Genomic DNA, 20586 nt, shown 5'->3' on the forward strand with positions numbered 1-20586 from the left:
AGCTTCAAAAACAGACCTCAACGAGAAACTACAGAACTGGAATTAATTTTCAAACTGGACACCATCAAATTAGGCCTGAATAAAGACTGGGAGTGGCTGGGTCACTACAAAAACTAACTTTTCCCCCTGCTGACACTCACACCTTCTTGTCAGCTGTTTGAAATGGGCCACCTTGATTACATTGGCCTCATTAGCACTACAGAAGTGATTTTTTCCCTCTCTTCTTGTCAACTGTTGAGAATAACCTACTTACACCTTAATTGAATTGGCTCATTGGCACTGACCCCCCCACTTGGTAAGGCAACTCCAATCTTTTCATATGCTGTGTATTTATACCTCTCTACTGTATTTTCCACTCTGCATTTGATGAAGTGGGTTTTAGCCCACGAAAGCCTATGCCCAAATAAATTTGTTAGCCCTGGTCTACATGGGGGGGGATCGATCTAAGTTACGCAACTTCAGCAACATGAATAACGTAGCTGAAGTCAGTGAACTTAGACGTACTCACCGCGGTGTCTTCACTACTGTGAGTTGACTCTGCCTGCGCCTCTTGAGGCAGTGGAGTACAGGAGTTGATGGGAGAGTGCTCGGGGGTCAATTTATCGCATCTAGACTAGACGCGATAAATCGACCCCCATTGGATCAATTGCTGCCCGCCGACGTGGCGGGTAGTGTAGACATACCCTGAGTCTTTAAGGTACCACAAAGGTCTCGTTGTTTTTGCTGGAATATTTTGTCCAGTTCTGGTGTCCACAATTCAAGAAGGATGTTGATAAATTGGAGATGGTTTAGGGAAAAGACTTATTAAAGAATGATTAAAGAATTAGAAAACATGCCTTACAGTGAGAGACTCAAGGAGCTCAATATCTTTATTTTAGCAAAAGAAAAGTTAAGAGATATGGGGAACAAAGTTTGAAAATAGAGGGATCTTCACTCTAGCTGACAAGGTATAACAAGATCCAATGGCTGGAAGTTGAATCTAGACAAATTCAAATTAAAAATCAGAGGTGCAGTTTTTAAAAAGTGTTAGTAATTAATCATTGGAACAGTTTACCAAGGGAATACCAAGGTGGATTCTCCATCACTGAACATAAGAACAGCCATACTGGGTCAGACCAAAAGTCCATCTAGCCCAGTATCCTGTCTTCCGACAGTGGCCAATGCCAGGTGCCCCAGAGGGAATGAACAAAACAGGTAGTCATCAAGTGATCCATCCTGTCGCCCGTTCCCAGCTTCTGGCAAATAGAGACTAGGGACACCATCCCTGCCTATCCTGGCTAATAGCCATTGATGGACCTATCCTCCATGAACGTATCGAGTTCATTTTCTGAAATTTTTCCAATTCCAATTTTTTTTTTTTTTGAGATGAGGTGACCAGATCAGCATGCAGTATTCAAGATGTGGGTGTACCATAGATTTATATAAAGGCAATATGATATTTTCTGTCTTTTTATCCATTTCCCAATGATTCATAACATTCTGTTAAATTTTTTGACTGCCGCTGCACATTGAGTGGATGTTTTCAGAGAACTATCCACGATGACTCCAAGATCTCTTTCTTGAGTGGTAACAGCTAATTTAGACCCTATCAATTTGTATGTATATTTGGGATTATGTCTTCCAATGTGCATTACGTTGACGTTGTATTTATCAATATTGAATATCATCTGCTATTTTGTTGCCCAGTCTCCCAGTTTTGTGAGATCCCTTTGTAACTCTTCACAGACTGCTTTGGATTTAACTATCTTCAGTAGTTTTTTAGCATCTGCAAATTTTGACACCTCGCTGTTTACCCCTTTTTCCAGACCATTTATGGTCATTTTAAAATCAGGATTAGATGTTTGTGTAGCAGATGTGCTCTAGGAATTATTGTGGGAATTTCTCTGGTCAGTGCTATACACGAGGTCAGACTAGATGATCGCAGTGGACCCTTCTGACCTTGGAAACTGAGCTCCCTCTTCTCATTCTGCCCTGGCTCCAAGGGATGGGAAGAAGCCCTCTACCATTCCTTGGATGCTCCTAGGGTCCTGAATGCCTACTTAACCTGAATACAAAACTTCAGAAAGCTCATGTGAGTAGGCGCCTTTATCTGCCTTTCTTTGCAAACACTGTCTTTAATTCTAATATTTCCCCAGGATTTGGCTTTATTAACAAAGGTGTGAACAATAAGATAAATTCAGTTTAGACCATCTGCTCAGACTTGTCTGCTCCTGGAGCTCCAGTCTCAGGACTGCTGAGCTCACTCCTGAGAGCCCCTCTTTCCATAGAACCACTTGCAGTTCCTTGATGTAGATGGGGTAATAGTCTCCTGGATTAGTGAGGCAGTAGAACCTACTTTGCCAGCAGAATCTGCTATTAGGGTAGGGTGTTTAGACAAACACTGTCAGCTTATAGTGCATTTACTACATCGTCCTCTTCAAGGGTCTCTGTGAGGGGCTTAAAGCCTCCTTGCCTGCCTTTTCCTATTGATTTTTGCATCTGGTTTTCCTGGGTCCAGCAACCTCCTCTGCCTAATCTCATTTATGTCAGGACCATGGCCATCTCCTGAGTTGTGAGAGGAAGAGGAGGAGAAACCTGCATGGGTAAAGCTCTGAGTTCAATCCATGCTTTCACTAAATACTACTGTCTGTATGTGACACACTGTACCTCAAAATAGCACTCTGTAACCTCCATATTCATCATTCATATATCGTTGTGATATTTCATACAAAGCACGCCATGTAAGATATCGTATGAAAGGTCATAATCTGCTGAAACCTATTGTTATATTTCCAGATATGTATATCATTACTGTGTATGACTTTGAGATTTTGCTCTATGATTGTTACTGAAATATGCTGTATGTTTGCTAGTGACATACGAAGGAGGTGATCCCCACCCTGGAGGGCATTCAACGACCATTAATCAGCAGGGGAGTTGTAATCAAGGGATTTACAATTCAATGACAGTTGTGCAAGCACAACACAATTGAGACTACTCAATCCCATGACTCAGTAGCACAAGACTACGCCAGGGGGATTGCTTAAGCCAATGGCTCAGCAAAGTACACCAGGATGTCTGGGCAAGTGTCTTCTAGGCACGTGGACTAAAGATATAAAATAGAGACAATGGCATCATGCTTTTGCCTTTCTCCTCCCTCACCTATGCTGGAAGCAACGAGAACGCTGAGAAGATGACCACTTCAACTGAGAAGACTGGTCCAGGGTTAAGGGCGAGGTCTCTGTATTGAGAACTGTAACATCCAGTGGGTGACAAAATTGCTTGATCTAAATACTCTAATAAGGTTTAAGGTTTAGATTGTGCACTTATCTTTTATATTCTTTGGTAAAGATCTCTGACCTTTTATGCCTACCACTTATAATCACTTAAATCTATCTTTCTGTAGTTAATAAATCTGTTTTATACTTCAACCAAAACATACTGTTTTAGATAAAGTGCTTGGGAAATCTCAGCTCAGTTTACAAAGGCTGGTGCATGACCTCTCCACATTGAGGGAGGGGCAGACTGAGTAATAAACTTACACTGGCCAGGCTTATGACCAGGGAAAGATGGTACAGCTCTGGGGTGTAAGGCAGGGGAGCTGGCGGGAACTGACTAGTGCCTTTCTTTGTGTGATTTGTGAGTGGCTCTGGGAGCATTCATGCAATCTAGCTGAGTGTGAGACTCCACATGCTGTTGTGCTGAGGGGTTCACTGCTTGTCACTAGCAAAGCATTGTGAGAGACAGCCCAGGTTGGAGAATTAAGGGGGCACAGCGATACCCTATTTCCAGGTTGCACCCCAGGGATCTTGTCATACTGTATCTGTTTGCACTGGATGTTGTGGTGTTCCTGTTTAAAAAAAATAGTGGACTCTGAGCCCATGGTGGTTAAGGGGAAGCAGTTATTCAGAGTTTTAATCAGCCCTCATTAACCAAATATAGGGAGTAGAGGAGACATCTCAACCCAGAGACTTAAACTGCTTTGAGCATCCTTTCCTGAGCAGACAATAGAAGACTGAAGCAGTTCTAAGGAGGCATCAGAATTGACAGTGGCAGACTGAGTGGAGTTGTTAAGGCTGCAGCAGACCTGTGTAGAGCAGACAGTGGTGAACCGAAGCAGTCCAATGCAAGACCTCTCGGAGGATGCCTGTGTCTACCTGGATGCTATAGAGTGAAGCTACGATTCATGAGTGTGGGGGTAGTTCGCTTGTGATTTAATTTAAAAAAAATCAAACATGACATTTCTGTGACCAAAAAAAAAAAAAAATCCAAATATAGTTTTAAAAATTGTGATTTCATTTATGTACATGATTGTTATGCAGATGAAACTTGCCAGGAACTACAGCATCTTCTATTTTTTCCTTTTGTCCTATAAAGGGAGAAAGAGTGCCTTGGCAAGAAAGCCTAGAGATAGTGTGTTGCGGTTCAATGACAAGACAGCACAAAGCTTTAAGCAAGCAAACAGGCTGGTCTGCCAACGGACTGGGCCAGTCAGCTTTCCATCCTCTCCTTTATTCTTTCTCTCCCCCCGCGCAGTACATTCTGCAACGGATAAAAGGAATACACTGGCTTTGTTTAACATTCTTATTTACCAATTTCTATCTACCAATTTCTATCTACCGCATTCTTTGTTCTCGGGCCTTGAGCCCAGTCCTGGGAGGCTTCCCACGGGTTCATGTCATCTGGGCGAGATTCCAAGGTTCATGCCCTTGAGAGGAGCTGTGTGTGCACTGCTCCTACACAACACTCTGGGTGTGCTCTGAATGTTGCCGAGTGCATGAACCTTGAATGAATCCTACATCGCCTCCTTTTTTGTTTATTTGTGCTTGGCCATCTCATGGTAGCCGTCAGTTTGCTTTTGCAAGCCAATTAACTCCCGGACAGACAAGGTCATAACTCGTGGAGCCTGCCAGGGCGGGTCTCGACAAAGCCTTAACAAAAAGGAAATACATTGCACACAGCAACAGCAAAAAATAAGCTTAAGAAGGTAAAGTGTAATTGGCCGGGCCCCAATTAGCCATGCTAGTGTACTGGGAAGAGAGGTTCGCGTAAGCAGCGAGCATCATCTCATTCCCAATTTCCTCAGGGTGATGACATACTGGAATAAGGCACGTACCTAACAATTCTTCAGCTGCTACAAAATCAGATAAACAAAAGTGGGTAACATTTGCTATTGAAGCCAATCTTTCCCATAGGTTATATGTCATTCGGGCCCGTAACGGAGGAAGCGCTCCCGAGCCAACCCCTACAGGAAATAGCAGGCACAAAAGGCATACAATCAATACAGAATTAGCAGTAATTTGGGCAAGAATTGCCACAAACAAAGTCTCAGGAGTCTCTGGCTGTTGGTTTGCTGACAGTCTTCGTTGAGCTGCGGCGACCAATGCTTTTACTGCTCCCCATGTCACGGGCTGGCTTGGGACGCTATGCCTCCTCTGTTTCCGTCCCGCTGTTGTCGACCCGGGTGGTACCGCATTCTCCTCCAAGGTCAGCTGAAACTCCAGTATGGGGTTCGATAGCCCCTGGTGCCACGCCATGCTGTTTCAGTGCTGGTCGCACACACCGGGCCGGAACCCACAACGGTCCTGCAGGGAGAAACACAGCAGCATATCCCCGACCCCAAGTGATTAAAGGCACTGGGCCCAGCCATTGCGGATCGGGCAGCTGACGGTAATAGACATGCGGTCTTTCCAGTACCTCGGACTTATGAAAATGCCAATCCGTGGGGGTCTGCTGATCTGCGTTCAGCGTTAAATTATTTAAAGTAAACAAAAGGATATGCATTTGTTGCTGAATGTCTCCTAAGGTTTTAATTGTTTGTCGAGCAAGGTTTTTAGCGTGCGATTTGCACGTTCAACAATAGCTTGGCCTGTGGAATTATAAGGGATCCCGTGTTTGAGACGGACGTCCCATTGGGCACAAAAGGTGGAGAGGGCTGTGGAGCAATAGGCTGGGGCATTACCTGTTTTTATCTGGCTCGGGCGACCCATAACAGCAAAACAGGCTAGCAAATGGTGACTAACTTTGGGAGTGGCTTCCCCACGCTGTGGGGTCGCCCAGAGGAATCCCGAATAGGTATCAATGGAAACATGTAAAAATGAATAGGGGCAGAATTGTGGCACGTGAGTGACATCCATTTGCCACAGCTGATTCGCTGTGGTACCTCTGGGGTTAACGGCATAAGAAAAGGTAGGGGCAGCAGCAGCACAGTGGGGGCAGGAACAAACACTAGAACGTGCATGATCAGCAGGAATGTGAAACTGTCCGGCCAAGACAGAGGCAGACTGATGAAAAAAGGAATGGCTTTCAATGGGGTCAGAAAAAAGGGAATTTACCTGACCACATAACGCGCGATTGGCGTGCGCATTGCCTTCAGTGAGTAGCCCAGGCAGAGGGGTATGACTGCAAATATGAGCAACAAAATAAGGGAAATTACGAGTGGTGAGGAGATACTATAAGGACAAAAACAGTTGAAGAAGGTCTGCATCGACCTGAGGGGTAATGAGGGCAAGGGGTAAATGATCAATTATCTGATAAACATAATACGTGTCCACGATCAAATTAAAGGGACAGTCAGCAAAAAGTTGAAAGGCCAAAATAACAGCAGCTAGTTCCAAGGTCTAGTGAAGCTCTCCAAGCGCTGTGCATGCAAATGTTGTTGTACAAGTGAATGAAGCGCTTTCAGCTTTTCTAGGGGGAGGGGCCACTGGTCAATCCATACGGGCTCTAAGGATTGCCATACCAATGGTAATGCGGATGGCAAGGTGGGTGAGGGAGGATTTGGGGCCATTATATATTAATATCAAGGGTGGTGTCCAGCTTTACAAGTAAGTCATGGCCCCAAAAATTGAGGTGGACAGGGAGTACAAAAGGGCGGATTGTAGCAAGGGCACGGCCTCCTGGTTTAGAGACCGTGACCCAAGAAAAACTTTGGCGCCCGGGTTTGCTACCCCGATCCCCCACAACTCGTTAGAAGGAACTGTTGGCCAACCGACCGGCCACTCTGGATCACGAATCACCGTAACATCAGCTCCAGTGTCCACCAGCCCTGTAAAAGGAACATTATTTAAGAGAAGTGTTAACTGAGGTTTCGAGGGGCGGACCGACATTGTTAGAGCAACAAGTGGAGAGGACGTGTTGTGAGACAGCAACTGAGACAGCGTCGATCCAAAGCCGTTCCCGCCCCGGGCTCGATCCTCTGCGGCTGGCACCTGATAGGGGACTAAAATCAATTGTGTAATTGACCGTCCACGCGGGAGCGACTGCGGAAGATGGGTCCACACCTGAACCTTAATAACGCCGGTGTAATCGAGGGAGAACCAGATCCACAAAACCGGCAGGGAGAGGTCCCGTCACCTGTGTAGGTATGGCACAAACCTTCTCCGGCAACTGAAAATCAGCGTCCTCCTGCATAATCAAATCAAGCCCTGCACTTCCGGCAGTCGCCGCCCTCATGGAATCTATGGATTTTAAGGCAGAGGGACAGTTGTCTGAGTGGGAAACACCCCCGTTTGGCCCTGGGTTCGGGGGAGACCCGTTGTGCGGTTTCCCGACCCGCTACGACACAGATTAGCCCAGTGATAGCCCTTCCGACACTTGGGGCACTTCTTTGAGGGGTGGGCGGGTGCCGTCGATGAGCAGCACTCCCGCTGAAAGTGACCCTCCTTACCACAGCAATAACAACGCTTCCCCTCCTTCCCGCTTTTCCGCAGGGCGGTGGCCAGAACCCCAGGTTTATGTGCTTGTGTGCCGAGTTTTTGGCATGCCCGCAGCATGTCCGACAGCTCTAGAACGCCAGCTGCTTGTGCCACCTTGAGAGCATGGCGGCAATCCTCGTTCGCATTTTCAACCGCCATTTTTAACAGGATCTCCTGAGCTGCCGCAGGGTTATCCACCTGTCGGAGGATAGCCTCCTGCAATCTGTTGGTAACATCCATAAAGGACTCTGATGCACCCTGATGGATACTGGCAAAGCTTTTGGTAGGCTTGCCTGAATCCGGGACCTTCCGGAAAGCATGCTGGGCGCAGGTGGAAATAATGGGGAAGATGGCCTGAGGGAGTTGAGACTGCATCTGAACGGTAGCAAACTGGCCCTCCCCTGCCAAGTGCTCATAAATGATACCTTGCTCTCTATATACCTGGGCTTGGCGTTCCACCATCTGCCGATGCTCACTAAGCCAAATAACATACTGACTGGGCATCAGCATCATGCACAACAGCGCCTTCCAATCTTCAGGGATCAGGGTGTACCCAGTACCTAGCCCTTCAATGAGACCACGTACATATGTGCTAGTGAGGCCGAACTCGCGAATCGCTTTCTTTACCTCTCTGATCACCGAGTAAGGCAAACTGACCCAGTTTGCAACCTGGTTGCCCTGGCCATCATCCTGCCAGGTCACCGGACAGACTGAGACCAGATCAGCCAGCTCCTCTGCTGTAAGATCTGAGCGAGTCTTCGCTGTGTGAACCATTTGTTGCACCAGCGAAAGCCCCTGAGCAGACGCGGACGACCCCCCCGGGGGGCCCCAGAGCATAGGGCCCCACGAGGGGATGGTAATCACACACCGGCTCCGGTGGGGAAGGCAAGGGAGGCGGTGGTAATAGAGGCACTGGGGGCGAAGCAGGGGGAGGGATGGTTGCAGGAGCGGACGGGGGTGGCGGGATCGGCAGCCCCTCTGTTGGCGCGGGAGAGGGCCTTTCCGAGGTGACACGCTGTATCACGTCGCGGCAGAGGTGCCAGGCATGTAAAGCCTGCACGGGTGCCCGAGGCTCTTTGTGCAGTGTCTGGCCCAACCGCTCCCTGTCCGCTAGCTTAAGGGTTCCGGCTTCAGGGTACCACGGTCATTGGGCACTCACCTCCTGTAGCAGGAGAGCGAGTTCTCGAGTGGGGCAGTCATGCTGAGCCTTACGCAGCAAATACTGTAACTAATTACGGTGTTGCACTTGCAAAGCAGAGAGGGAGCTTCCCATACTTACCACAATGAAAAATACTCACTGGGATCCGCGAAGCGGATGAGTGACGCGTCTGAAACCCTTGCCGGGCGAGGTGAGTGCTGAGGGACCCACGTTTGGGCGCCAGTTGTTGCGGTTCAATGACAAGACAGCACAAAGCTTTAAGCAAGCAAACAGGCTGGTCTGCCAACGGACTGGGCCTGTCAGCTTTCCACCCTCTCCTTTATTCTTTCTCTCTCCCCGCGCATTACATTCTCCAACAGATAAAAGGAATACACTGGCTTTGTTTAACATTCTTATTTACCAGTTTCTATCTCCCGCATTCCTTGCTCTCGGCCCTTGAGCCCAGTCCCACGGTTCATGTCATCTGGGCGAGATTCCAAGGTTCATGCCCTTGAGAGGAGCTGTGTGTGCACTGCTCCTACACAACACTCCGGGTGTGCCCTGAATGTTGCCAAGTGCATGAACCTTGAATGAATCCTACAATAGTGGAACAAGGATAGCTGCCTGCATAGATTTTTCAAGAGAGCTTCCCCTAAGATTTTTAACCTTGCAGGATTGCTCAGGGCCTGAAGTCATAGAATCCTAGAATATCAGGGTTGGAAGGGACCCCAGAGGTCATCTAGTCCAACCCCCTGCTCAAAGCAGGACCAATCCCCAACTAAATCATCCCAGCCAGGGCTTTCTCAAGCCTGACCTTAAAAACTTCTAAGGAAGGAGATTCTACCACCTCCCTAGGTAACGCATTCCAGTGCTTCACCACCCTCCTAGTGAAAAACTTTTTCCTAATATCCAACCTAAACCTCCCCCACTGCAACTTGAGATCATTACTCCTTGTCCTGTCCTCTTCTACCACTGAGAATAGTCTAGAACCATCCTCTCTGGAACCACCTCTCAGGTAGTTGAAAACAGCTATCAAATCCCCCCTCATTCTTCTCTTCTGCAGACTAAACAATCCCAGTTCCCTCAGCCACTCCTCATAAGTCATGTGTTCCATACCCCTAATCATTTTTTTGCCCTCCGCTGGACTCTCTCCAATTTATCCACATCCTTCTTGTAGTGTGGGGCCCAAAACTGGACACAGTACTCCAGATGAGGCCTCACCAATGTCGAATAGAGGGGAACAATCACGTCCCTCGATCTGCTGGAAATGCCCCTACTTATACATCCCAAAATGCCATTGGCCTTCTTGGCAACAAGGGGACATTGCTGACTCATATCCAGCTTCTTGTCCACTGTCACCCCTAGGTTCTTTTCCACAGAACTGCTGCCTAGCCATTCGGTCCCTAGTCTGTAGTGGTGCATTGGGTTCTTCCGTCCTAAGTGCAGGACCCTGCACTTATCCTTCTTGAACCTCATCAGATTTCTTTTGGCCCAATCCTCCAATTTGTCTAGATCCCTCTGTATCCTATCCTTGCCCTCCAGTGTATCTACCACTCCTCCTAGTTTAGTATCATCCGCAAATTTGCTGAGAATGCAATCCACACCATCCTCCAGATCATTTATGAATATATTGAATAAAACTGGCCCCAGGACCAACCCCTGGGGCACTCCACTTGACACCGGCTGCCAACTAGACATGGAGCCATTGATCACTACCCGTTGAGCCTGACAATCTAGCCAAATTTCTACCCACCTTATAGTGCATTCATCCAGCCCATACTTCTTTAACTTGCTGATAAGAATACTGTGGGAGACCGTGTCAAAAGCTTTGCTAAAGTCAAGAAACAATAAATCCACTGCTTTCCCTTCATTCACAGAACCAGTAATCTCATAATAGAAGGCAATTAGATTAGTCAGGCATGACCTTCCCTTGGTGAATCCATGCTGACTGTTCCTGATCACTTTCCTCTCCTCTAAGTGCTTCAGAATTGATTCCTTGAGGTCCTGCTCCATGATTTTTCCAGGGACTGAGGTGAGGCTGACTGGCCTGTAGTTCCCAGGATTCTCCTCCTTCCCTTTCTTTAAAAATGGGCACTACATTAGCCTTTTTCCAGTCATCCGGGACCTCCCCCGATTGCCACGTCCCTCGATCTGCTGGCTATGCTCCTACTTATACAGCCCCAAATGCTATTAGCCTTTTTGGAAACAAGCGCACACTGTTGACTCATATCCAGCTTCTCGTCCACTGTCACCCCTAGGTTCTTTTCCACAGAACTGCTGCCTAGCCATTCGGTCCCTAGTCTGTAGTGGTGCATGGGATTCTTCCGTCCTAAGTGCAGGACTCTGCATTTATCCTTCTTGAACCTCATCAGATTTCTTTTGGCCCAATCCTCCAATTTGTCTAGGTCCCTCTGTATCCTATCCCTATCCTCCAGTGTATCTACCACTCCTCCGAATTTAGTGTAATCTGCAAACTTGCTGAGGTTGCAATCCACGCCATCTTCTAGATCATTAATGAAGATATTGAATAAAACTGGCCCCAGGACTGACCCTTGGGGCACTCCACTTGATACCAGCTGCCAGCTAGACATAGAGCCATTTATCACTACCCGTTGAGCCCGATGATCTAACCAGCTTTCTATGAACCTTACAGTCCATTCATCCAGCCCATTCTTAACTTTAAAGAAGCCCATACTTCTTTAACTTGCTGGTAAGAATAATGTGGGAGACCGTATCAAAAGCTTTGCTAAAGTCAAGGAGTAACACGTCCACTGCTTTCCCCTCATCCACAGAGCCAGTTATCTCATCATAGAAGGCAGTTAGGTTAGTCAGGCTTGACTTGCCCTTGGTGAATGACTGTTCCTGATCACTTTCCTCTCCTCTTAATGCTTCAAAACTGATTCCTTGAGGACCTGCTCCATGATTTTTCCAGGGACTGAGGTGAGGCTGACTGGCCTGTAGTTCCCAGGATACTCCTTCTTCCCTTTTTTAAAGATGGGCACCACATTAGCTTTTTTCCAGTCATCCTGGACCTCTACAGAATGCCACGAGATTTCAAAGATAACAGCCAATGGCTCTGCAATCACATCCACCAACTCTTCTAGCATCCTTGGATGCAGCACATCCAGCCCCATGGACTTGTGCTCGTCCAGCTTTTCTAAATAGTCCTGAACCTTTTCTTTCTCTACAGAGGGCTGGTCACCTTCTCCCCATACTGTGCTGTCCAGTGCAGTAGTCTGGGAGCTGACTTTGTTCATGAAGACAGAGGCAAAAAAAGCATTGAGTACATTAGCTTTTTCCACATCCTCTGTCACTAGGTTTGCTCCATCATTCAGTAAGGGGCCCATACTTTCCTTGACTTTCTTCTTGTTGCCACATACCTGAAGAAACCCTTCTTGTTACTCTTAACATCTCTTGCTTGCTGCAACTCCAGGTGTGAGTTGGCCTTCCTGATTTCACTCCTGAATGCCTGAGCAATATTTTTATACTCCTCCCTGGTCATTTGTCCAAGCTTCCACTTCTTGTAAGCTTCTTTTTTGTGTTTAAAATCAGCAAGTATTTCACTGTTAAGCCAAGCTGGTCGCCTGCCATATTTACAATTCTTTCTACACAGCGGGATGGTTTGTCCCTGTAACCTCAATAAGCATTCTTTAAAATACAGCCAGCTCTCCTGGACTCCTTTCCCCCTCATGTTATTCTCCCAGGGGATCCTGCCCATCAGTTCCCTGAGGGAGTCAAAGTCTGCTTTTCTGAAGTCCAGGGTCCGTATTCTGCTGCTCTCCTTTCTTCCCTGTGTCAAGAGCCTGAACTGGACCATCTCATGGTCACTGCCTCCCAGGTTCCCATCCACTTTCGCTTCCCCTACTAGTTCTTCCCAGTTTGTGAGCAGCAGGTCAAGAAGAGCTCTGCCCCTAGTTGGTTCCTCCAGCACTTGCACCAGGAAATTGAATCTTACACTTTCCAAAAACTTCCTAGATTTTCTGTGCACTGCTGTATTGCTCTCCCAGCAGATAGCGAGGTGATTGAAGTCTCCCATGAGAACGAGGGCCTGCGATCTAGTGACTTCCGTTAGTTGCCGGAAGAAAGCCTCATCCACCTCATACCCTTGGTCTGGTGGTCTATAGCAGACTCCCACCACGACATCACCCTTGTTGCTCACACTTCTAAACTTAATCCAGAGACTCTCAGGTTTTTCTGCAGTTTCATACTGGCGCTCTGAGCAGTCATACTGCTTTCTTACATACAGTGCAACACCCCCACCTTTTCTGCCCTGCCTGTCCTTCCTGAACAGTACTCCTGTCACGTGAGTTATCCCACCAAGTCTCTGTTATTCCAATCACATCATAATTCCTTGACTGTGCCAGGACTTCCAGTTCTCCCTGCTTGTTTCCCAGGCTTCTTGTATTTGTGTATAGGCACTTAAGATAACTCACTGATCGTCTTGCTTTCTCAGCATGAGGCAGGAGTCCTCCCATCTTGGACTCTCCTGCTCTTGCTTCCTCCTGGAGTCCCACTTCCCCCTTACCTCAGGGCTTTTGTCTCCTTCCCCCGGTGAACCTAGTTTAAAGCCCTCCTCAGTAGATTAGCCAGCCTGCTTGCGAAGATGCTCTTCCCTCTCTTCATTAGGTGCAAGCTGTCTCTTCCTAGCAATCCTCCTTCTTGGTACACGATCCCATGGTCAAAGAATCTAAAGCTTTCTCTCCGACACCACCTGTGTAGCCATTCATTGACTTCCATGATTCGACGGTCTCTACCTGGGCCTTTTCCTTCCACAGGGAGGATGGACAAGAACACCACTTGTGCCTCCAAACTCCTTTATCCTTCTTCCCAGAGCCACGTAGTCTGCAGTGATCCGCTCAAGGTCATTCTTGGCAGTATCATTGGTGCCCACATGGAGAAGCAGGAAGGGGTAGCGATCCGAGGGCTTGATGAGTCTTGGCAGTCTGTCTGTCACATCATGAATCCTAGCTCCTGGCAAGCAGCACACTTCTTGGTTTTCCCGGTCGGGACGGCAGATAGATGACTCAGTCCTCTTTAGGAAGGAGTCCCTGACCACCACCACCCACCTCCTTCTCCTGGGAGTGGTGGTCATGAAGTCCCCATCCCTAGGACAGTGCATCTCATGCCTTCCAATCGGTGGAGTTTCCTTTTGCTCATAACAGAGAAGCACAGGATGTTGTAGCAAACAGAGCCACATAGGATATGTCTACATTGCAATGTAAGCCCAGGCTCAAATTTAGGCAAACCCCCCTTCTGTCTGTACACAGATCTCACAGACTTGGGCTTGGTCCTAGGATCCTGTGGGGCTGGAGGGTTCAGGTCAGAATCAAGCTGAGATCCAGGGTTCAAGCCCTGTTGCTTTGCAGGATAGAAGAAACCTACCTGACTCAGGTCCTGGGTGGCTGCCAAAAGTATCCCACAATCCCTTGGGCCATCAGCTCCAGGAAGATGGAAGCAGCCCACCTTGATTTAGTGCAGCAGCCCAGTGAGTCAGTGTTTAACCCCTCCATTTGTCTTCTTAACACCATTCTGCAAACACGCCCTCAGAGAGCCTTCTGTGTTTGCAGTGGAGACTGAACAGAAGTCTTTTGCAGAGTGTGCTGCTTCATGGTTATGGGAGCACAGACAGATTTTGGTAAATCTCTGATGTGAGGCCAGAAAACAGTTGACTTTACTAAAATTACTAGGAATGACCCTGCATATCAGAAAATAGCAAAGAATCTTGCAGTGTTGCAAATTTACTGGACTGGTGACCAGTGCAAGGAGTGTATTAAGTGGCTCAGGACTGAGTCCAAGAAGACCAGGGACCAGAACTGCACCTTGGGCAACTTGCTGACATGCCCGTTTTATGATGAGTTTGGCAATGGTGGTGCATGATATAGCTGGGATGGGGCTCTGCTGGCCCCAGAATCCAGCATGGGAACTGATGGGAGCCAGTAGCAGGTGCCAAATAAGCACAGTTGAAGTGGCTTGGTTGCTGAAACTAGTCCCAAAGATGACGACAGCACCTCCTTTGTCAGCCTTTTTGATTATGATGTCAGAGTTGTTTCTGAGGCTGTGGATGGCATTGTGCTCTGCACGGCTGAGGTTATGGGGCAAGTGATGCTGCTTTTCCACAATTTCAGCCCGTGCACGTCGGTGGAAGCACTCTATGTAGAAGTCCAGTCTGTTGTTTCGACCCTCAGGAGGAGTCCACCTAGAATCCTTCTTTTTGTAGTGTTGGTAGGAAGGTCTCTGTGGATTAGTATGTTGTTCAGAGGTGTGTTGGAAATATTCCTTGAGTCGGAGACGTCGAAAATAGGATTCTAGGTCACCACAGAACTGTATCATGTTTGTGGGGGTGGAGGGGCAGAAGGAGAGGCCCTGAGATAGGACAGATTCTTCTGTTGTGCTAAGAGTATAGTTGGATAGATTGACAATATTGCTGGGTGGGTTAAGGGAACCATTGCTGTGGCCTCTTTTGGCATGTAGTAGCTTAGACAGTTTAGTGTCCTTTTTCTTTTGTGAGAAGCAAAGTGTGTGTTGTAAACGGCTTGTCTAGTTTTTGTAAAGTTCAGCCACGAGGAACTTTGTGTGGAAGATTGTTTGTTTTTTTTATGAGAGTATCCAGTTTTGAGAGCTCATCCATCCCACCATCAACCTCAGCCTGGTCCAGTCCACACAAGAGATCCACTTCCTGGACACTACAGTGCTAATAAGCAATGGTCACATAAACACCACCCTATACCGGAAACCTACTGACCACTATTCCTACCTACATGCCTCCAGCTTTCACCCAGACCACACCACACGATCCATCGTCTACAGCCAAGCTCTACAATACAACCGCATTTGCTCCAACCCCTCAGACAGAGACAAACACCTACAAGATCTCTGTCAAGCATTCTTACAACTACAATACCCACCTGCGGAAGTGAAGAAACAGATTGATAGAGCCAGAAGAGTTCCCAGAAGTCTCCTACTACAGGACAGGCCGAACAAAGAAAATAACAGAACGCCACTAGCCGTCACCTTCAGCCCCCAACTAAAACCTCTCCAACGCATCATCAAGGATCTACAATCTATCCTGAAAGACGACCCATCACTTTCACAAATCTTGGGAGACAGGCCAGTCCTTGCCTACAGACAGCCCCCCAACCTGAAGCAAATACGCACCAGTAACCACACACTACACAACAGAACCACTAACCCAGGAACCTATCCTTGCAACAAAGCCCATTGCCAACTGTGCCCACATTTTTATTCAGGGGACACCATCATAGTGCCTAATCACATCAGCCACACTATCAGAGGCTCGTTCACCTGCACATCCACCAATGTGATATATGCCATCATGTGCCAGCAATGCTCCTCTGCCATGTACATTGGTCAAACTGGACAGTCTCTACGGAAAAGAATAAATGGACACAAATCAGATGTCAAGAATTAAAACATTCATAAACCAGTCGGAGAACACTTCACTTCAATCTCTCTGGTCACTCGATTACAGACCTAAAGGTCGCAATATTACAACAAAAAGACTTCAAAAACAGACTCCAACGAGAGTCTGCTGAATTGGAATTAATTTGCAAACTGGATACAATTAACTTAGGCTTGAATAAAGACTGGGAGTGGATGTGTCATTACACAAAGTAAAACTATTTCCCCATGTTTATTCCCCCACCCCCACCGCTCCTTAGATGTTCCTGTTAACTGCTGGCAATGGCCCACCTTGATTATTTCTGCAAAAGGTTTTCTCCCCCTCTCCCCACCCTCCCACCCCCAGCTCTCCTGCTGGTAATAGCTCATCTTAAGTGATTACTCTCCTTACCATGTGTATGATAACACCCATTTTTTCATGTTCTGTGTGTATATAAATCTCCTCACTGTATTTTCCACTGAATGCATCCGATGAAGTGAGCTGTAGCTCACGAAAGCTTATGCTCAAATAAATTGGTTAATCTCTAAGGTGCCACTAGTACTCCTTTTCTTTTTGTATCTTCTAAGGATTTGAGGATTGGCAAAGTAAGCACCCTGTTGTTTTGATTTTTCTTAGTGAGAGCTTTAGCGGAGGAGTCAGAGCCCTCAGGTTTTCCTCACCTGAATCTCCAGCCCTTATTAACCTTACTGATGAACTTATTTATAACTTTATATATATAATATTTATAACTTATTTGAAAACCTGGAGTTGAGGTACGGAGTCAGAGTCCCTGGGAGATGAGTCAGGTAAAGGAGGAGGTGTCTCTGGAGGCTTTCTTAACTCTAATGGGAGCCTTTTTTCTGGGTGAGGTGGTGAGAAGAACAGACCATTTTGAGGAGTTACTCAATTTCTAGGTAGGAGGCCTATTCCCGGGAGTCTCCAGGATGGCTGCAAGAAGATTGGCTGAGCAGAAGAACCAGGAATGAGGGCTCTCTAACAGCTTAATGTGACCATGTTAGCAGCATCTCATTGAGGAACATGAGTCCCTAGGCAGACAAACATCAGGGAAGGGAACATTCCTGAGAGGCTGGGGCTTACTGGTATTTAGAGCAGTATAGTCAGATTTGGCCTCGCCAATAGAGTGATGGGGTAGTGGGTTCTTCATCTAAAATGTCCTTGAGGTTGGGTTCAGCCACATCACTAATCCCTGTGGTCAGGGTCTGGAATTGCCACTGGGGGATGGAAAGGAAGGAGGAAGCAGAACAGTAAAAAGGAGGATTTCATCTAAAATCTCACGGGTTAGCAGCCCAAATCCTCAAGCTCTGAGCAAAGCTGTTGTGAAATTGTTCATTGTAGCACAAAAGCAACAAGACTGATGCTGTAATACTGTTCTGGGTTTACATATGATGATCCTGGAAGGTGCTAAAATCTTGAGCCTATTACTAGCTTTTTTGGGATTGGCTAAAGCACCAGTCTCTAGGCTAAGGAATTCCTGCTGCATGTGAGAACGGGGAATGCTTCTGAGGTTTGGACTGCTGACTGCTGTCTTTGTTCATTACAACTTCACAAACTAAAAATAATCAACCTAAAGAAATTTAAATCTGATACTGTTTTCATATAATCTAGGTTAAATGATATGTGGACGATTGGCCTGCAGGACAGAGAGCTAACATGCTGGGAAGAGGTAAGCCCTGAATCACAACAATACAGCACTTCCTCTTGGTGTTTTTACATAATTTTGTGTTTTCTATTTCAGATTGCACTATTGTTTCCTCAGAGTGTAATTTCATAATTTTCATATTCAGAAAATATCATATTGCCTCTATAAATTCATGGTACGCCCACATCTTGGTTGCCCCATCTGAAAAAAAATATATTGGAATTGGAAAAGGTTCAGAAAAGGGCAATAAAAATTATTAGGGGTATGGAACGGCTTCCATATGAGGAGAGATTAATAAGACTGGAACTTTTCAGCTTGGAAAAAAGATGATGAAGGGGGGATATGATAGAGGTTTATAAAATCATGACCTGTGTGGAGAAAGTAAATCAGGAAGTGTTGTTTACTCCTTCTCATAACACAAGAACTAGGGGTCACCCTCTGAAATTAATAGGCAGCAGGTTTAAAACTAACAAAAGGAAGTATTTTTTCATACAACGCACAGTCAGTCTGTGAAACTCTTTGCCAGAGGATGTTGTGAAGGCCAAGACTATAAAAGGGTTCAAAAAAGAACTAGGTAAGTTCATGGAGGATAGGTCCATCAATGGCTGTTAGCCAGGATGGGAAGGGATGGTGTCCCTAGCCTCTCTTTGCCAGAAGTTGGGAATGGGCGAGAGGGGATGGATCACTTTATGATTGCCTGTTCTGTTCGTTCCGTCTAGGGCACCTGGCATTGGCCACTGTCGGAAGATAGGATACTGGGCTAGATGGACCTTTGGTCTGACCCAGTATGGCCGCTCTTATGTTCTTATACATATTTAGCAGGAAACTGACTATTTCTTTGTTTCCACTGTGTGCAGATTTGATTTCAGCTTCAGTTTTTCCTTTCAGTTGGGAAAACCAAGTATGGTTTGTACCTTTGTGTACATTTCATAGATACTGAAGGCCAGGAGGGACCTTTATGATCATCTAGTCTGATCACCTGTATAGCCCAGACCAGAGTGTTTCACCAAGTGAGTCCTGCATCCAGCTCATAACTTCTGGTTGAGCCTAGAGCAGATTTTCTCAAAGATCTGCAGGAATCACTTGGTGAAATTCTCTGGCCTGTGCTGTGACACCCAGTCCTGTCCTAGTTTTAAAACTTCAGGTGATGAAGAATCCATGGCATCTGTAGATGTATTGTTCCAATGGTTAATTGTTATTACTAGTAAAAATATACGTCTTCTTTTTAGCCTGAATTTGTCTAGATTTAGCTTCCATCTGTTGGATCTTGTTATGCTTTTATCTGTTAGATTACAGCCCTTCTTTCCATGTGGATATTTATAGACTGTGATCAAGTCACCTCTTAATCTTTTCTTGGATAAAGTAAATAAACGGAACTCCTGTAATATCTAACTCTAAGGCGGTTTTCCAGACCTCTACTCATTCTTGTAGTATTTTCTGACCCCAGGTAAATTTGTCAGCCTCTTTTTTTTTTTTTTTTAAGTGAGGACACCAGAACTGGACAACAAATCCTTGGAATGCTGGGAAAGTTCAAGAGGATTAGTATCTAAAGGTGTAAAGAGTATGGCCTAGGTAACTATAGGCCACTTAGCTTGACATTGATCCTGGGTCAAATAATGGAAAAGCTGATAGAAGATGCAGTCGCTAAAGATTTAAAGGATGGCAGTGTAATTCATGCCAATCCACATGGTTTGATGGAAATTAAGTTGTGTCAAACAAACTTGATTTTTTGATGAGATTACGAGTTTCATTGTCAAAGGCAGTTTTACTGACATATTTAGATTTCTGTAAGGGAAGTGACTTTGTACTACTCCGTATTCTGATTTTTAAAAAATAGCAATATGCAAAATGAAGAAAGCACGCTAGATGGGTTAAGTACTGGCTGACTGGTAGACCTCACAAAGTAATTGTAAATGGAGAATCACCATTCTGTGCTGGCATTTCTAGTGGAGTTCCCTAAGAATCTCTTCTTGGCTTAATGCAATTCAATATCTTTATCAATGACTGTAACGGTCCTCTCTTGGGGAGCGTGGCCTAGTGGTCACGGCTGCAACTCCTGACTGCCAAGGGGGTTTGTGGGACTTCCTGAATGGCAAACAGGAAATGGAATCAGTTGATCCCAATGATGCAGGTCTTCAGGCATAAAACTTCTTAGCATCTGCTTTGGCGTTCAGTTGAAGTGTTCAGCCAGGCCATCCCTTTGCAGGTGATAAACTGACACAGACTTGTTTCATCAAGTGGGACTTGAAGTTCGTACCTTGGTCGGTGACCATCTCCTTAGGAACGCCTACTTAAGCAAGGACTTTCAGTAGTTCCATGGCAATAGTCTTTGCATTGGTGTTACGTAGGTTGGATTGCCTCAGGATAGTGAGTTGCATAATTGACTCACCAATAGGTGTTTGTATCCAGCGGCACTTTTTTCCAGGGTGCTGACAAGGTCTATACCAATGTGTTTGAAGGGGACATTGATGAACCGGAGTGGGATGAGGGGGGCTTTCACCCCACCTTTTGGCCCAACTAGCTGGCATTCAGGGAAGGAGTTGCAGAAGTTTTTAACTTCTTGATGTACACCAAGTCAGAAGAAGCGGTCTAAGATCCGGGCCAAAGTTTTCTCTTGTCCAAGATGGCCTGCAGAGGGGATAGCATGGTACAGTCGCATGACTTCTCATCAATGCGACTGAGGGATGAGGAGTTGTGACTGAATTTCCCCTAT

The 20586-nt window shown here is 46.4% G+C and overlaps 1 protein-coding gene across 7 annotated transcripts in view; it reads left to right on the plus strand.

The window, feature by feature from the left end:
* Nucleotides 1–20586, plus strand: part of LZTR1 (leucine zipper like post translational regulator 1) — a 298705-nt gene that overhangs the window by 78505 nt on the left and 199614 nt on the right. For all 7 annotated transcript variants that reach the window (XM_073319623.1, XM_073319627.1, XM_073319622.1 and 4 more), the window contains one exon: nt 17840–17897. In XM_073319623.1, coding sequence (XP_073175724.1) covers nt 17840–17897 — 58 coding nt within the window. The remainder of the gene's footprint in view (nt 1–17839; nt 17898–20586) is intronic.

Source organism: Lepidochelys kempii, chromosome 21, assembly GCF_965140265.1.
Source record: "Lepidochelys kempii isolate rLepKem1 chromosome 21, rLepKem1.hap2, whole genome shotgun sequence".
NCBI classification, from domain to species: domain Eukaryota; kingdom Metazoa; phylum Chordata; order Testudines; family Cheloniidae; genus Lepidochelys; species Lepidochelys kempii.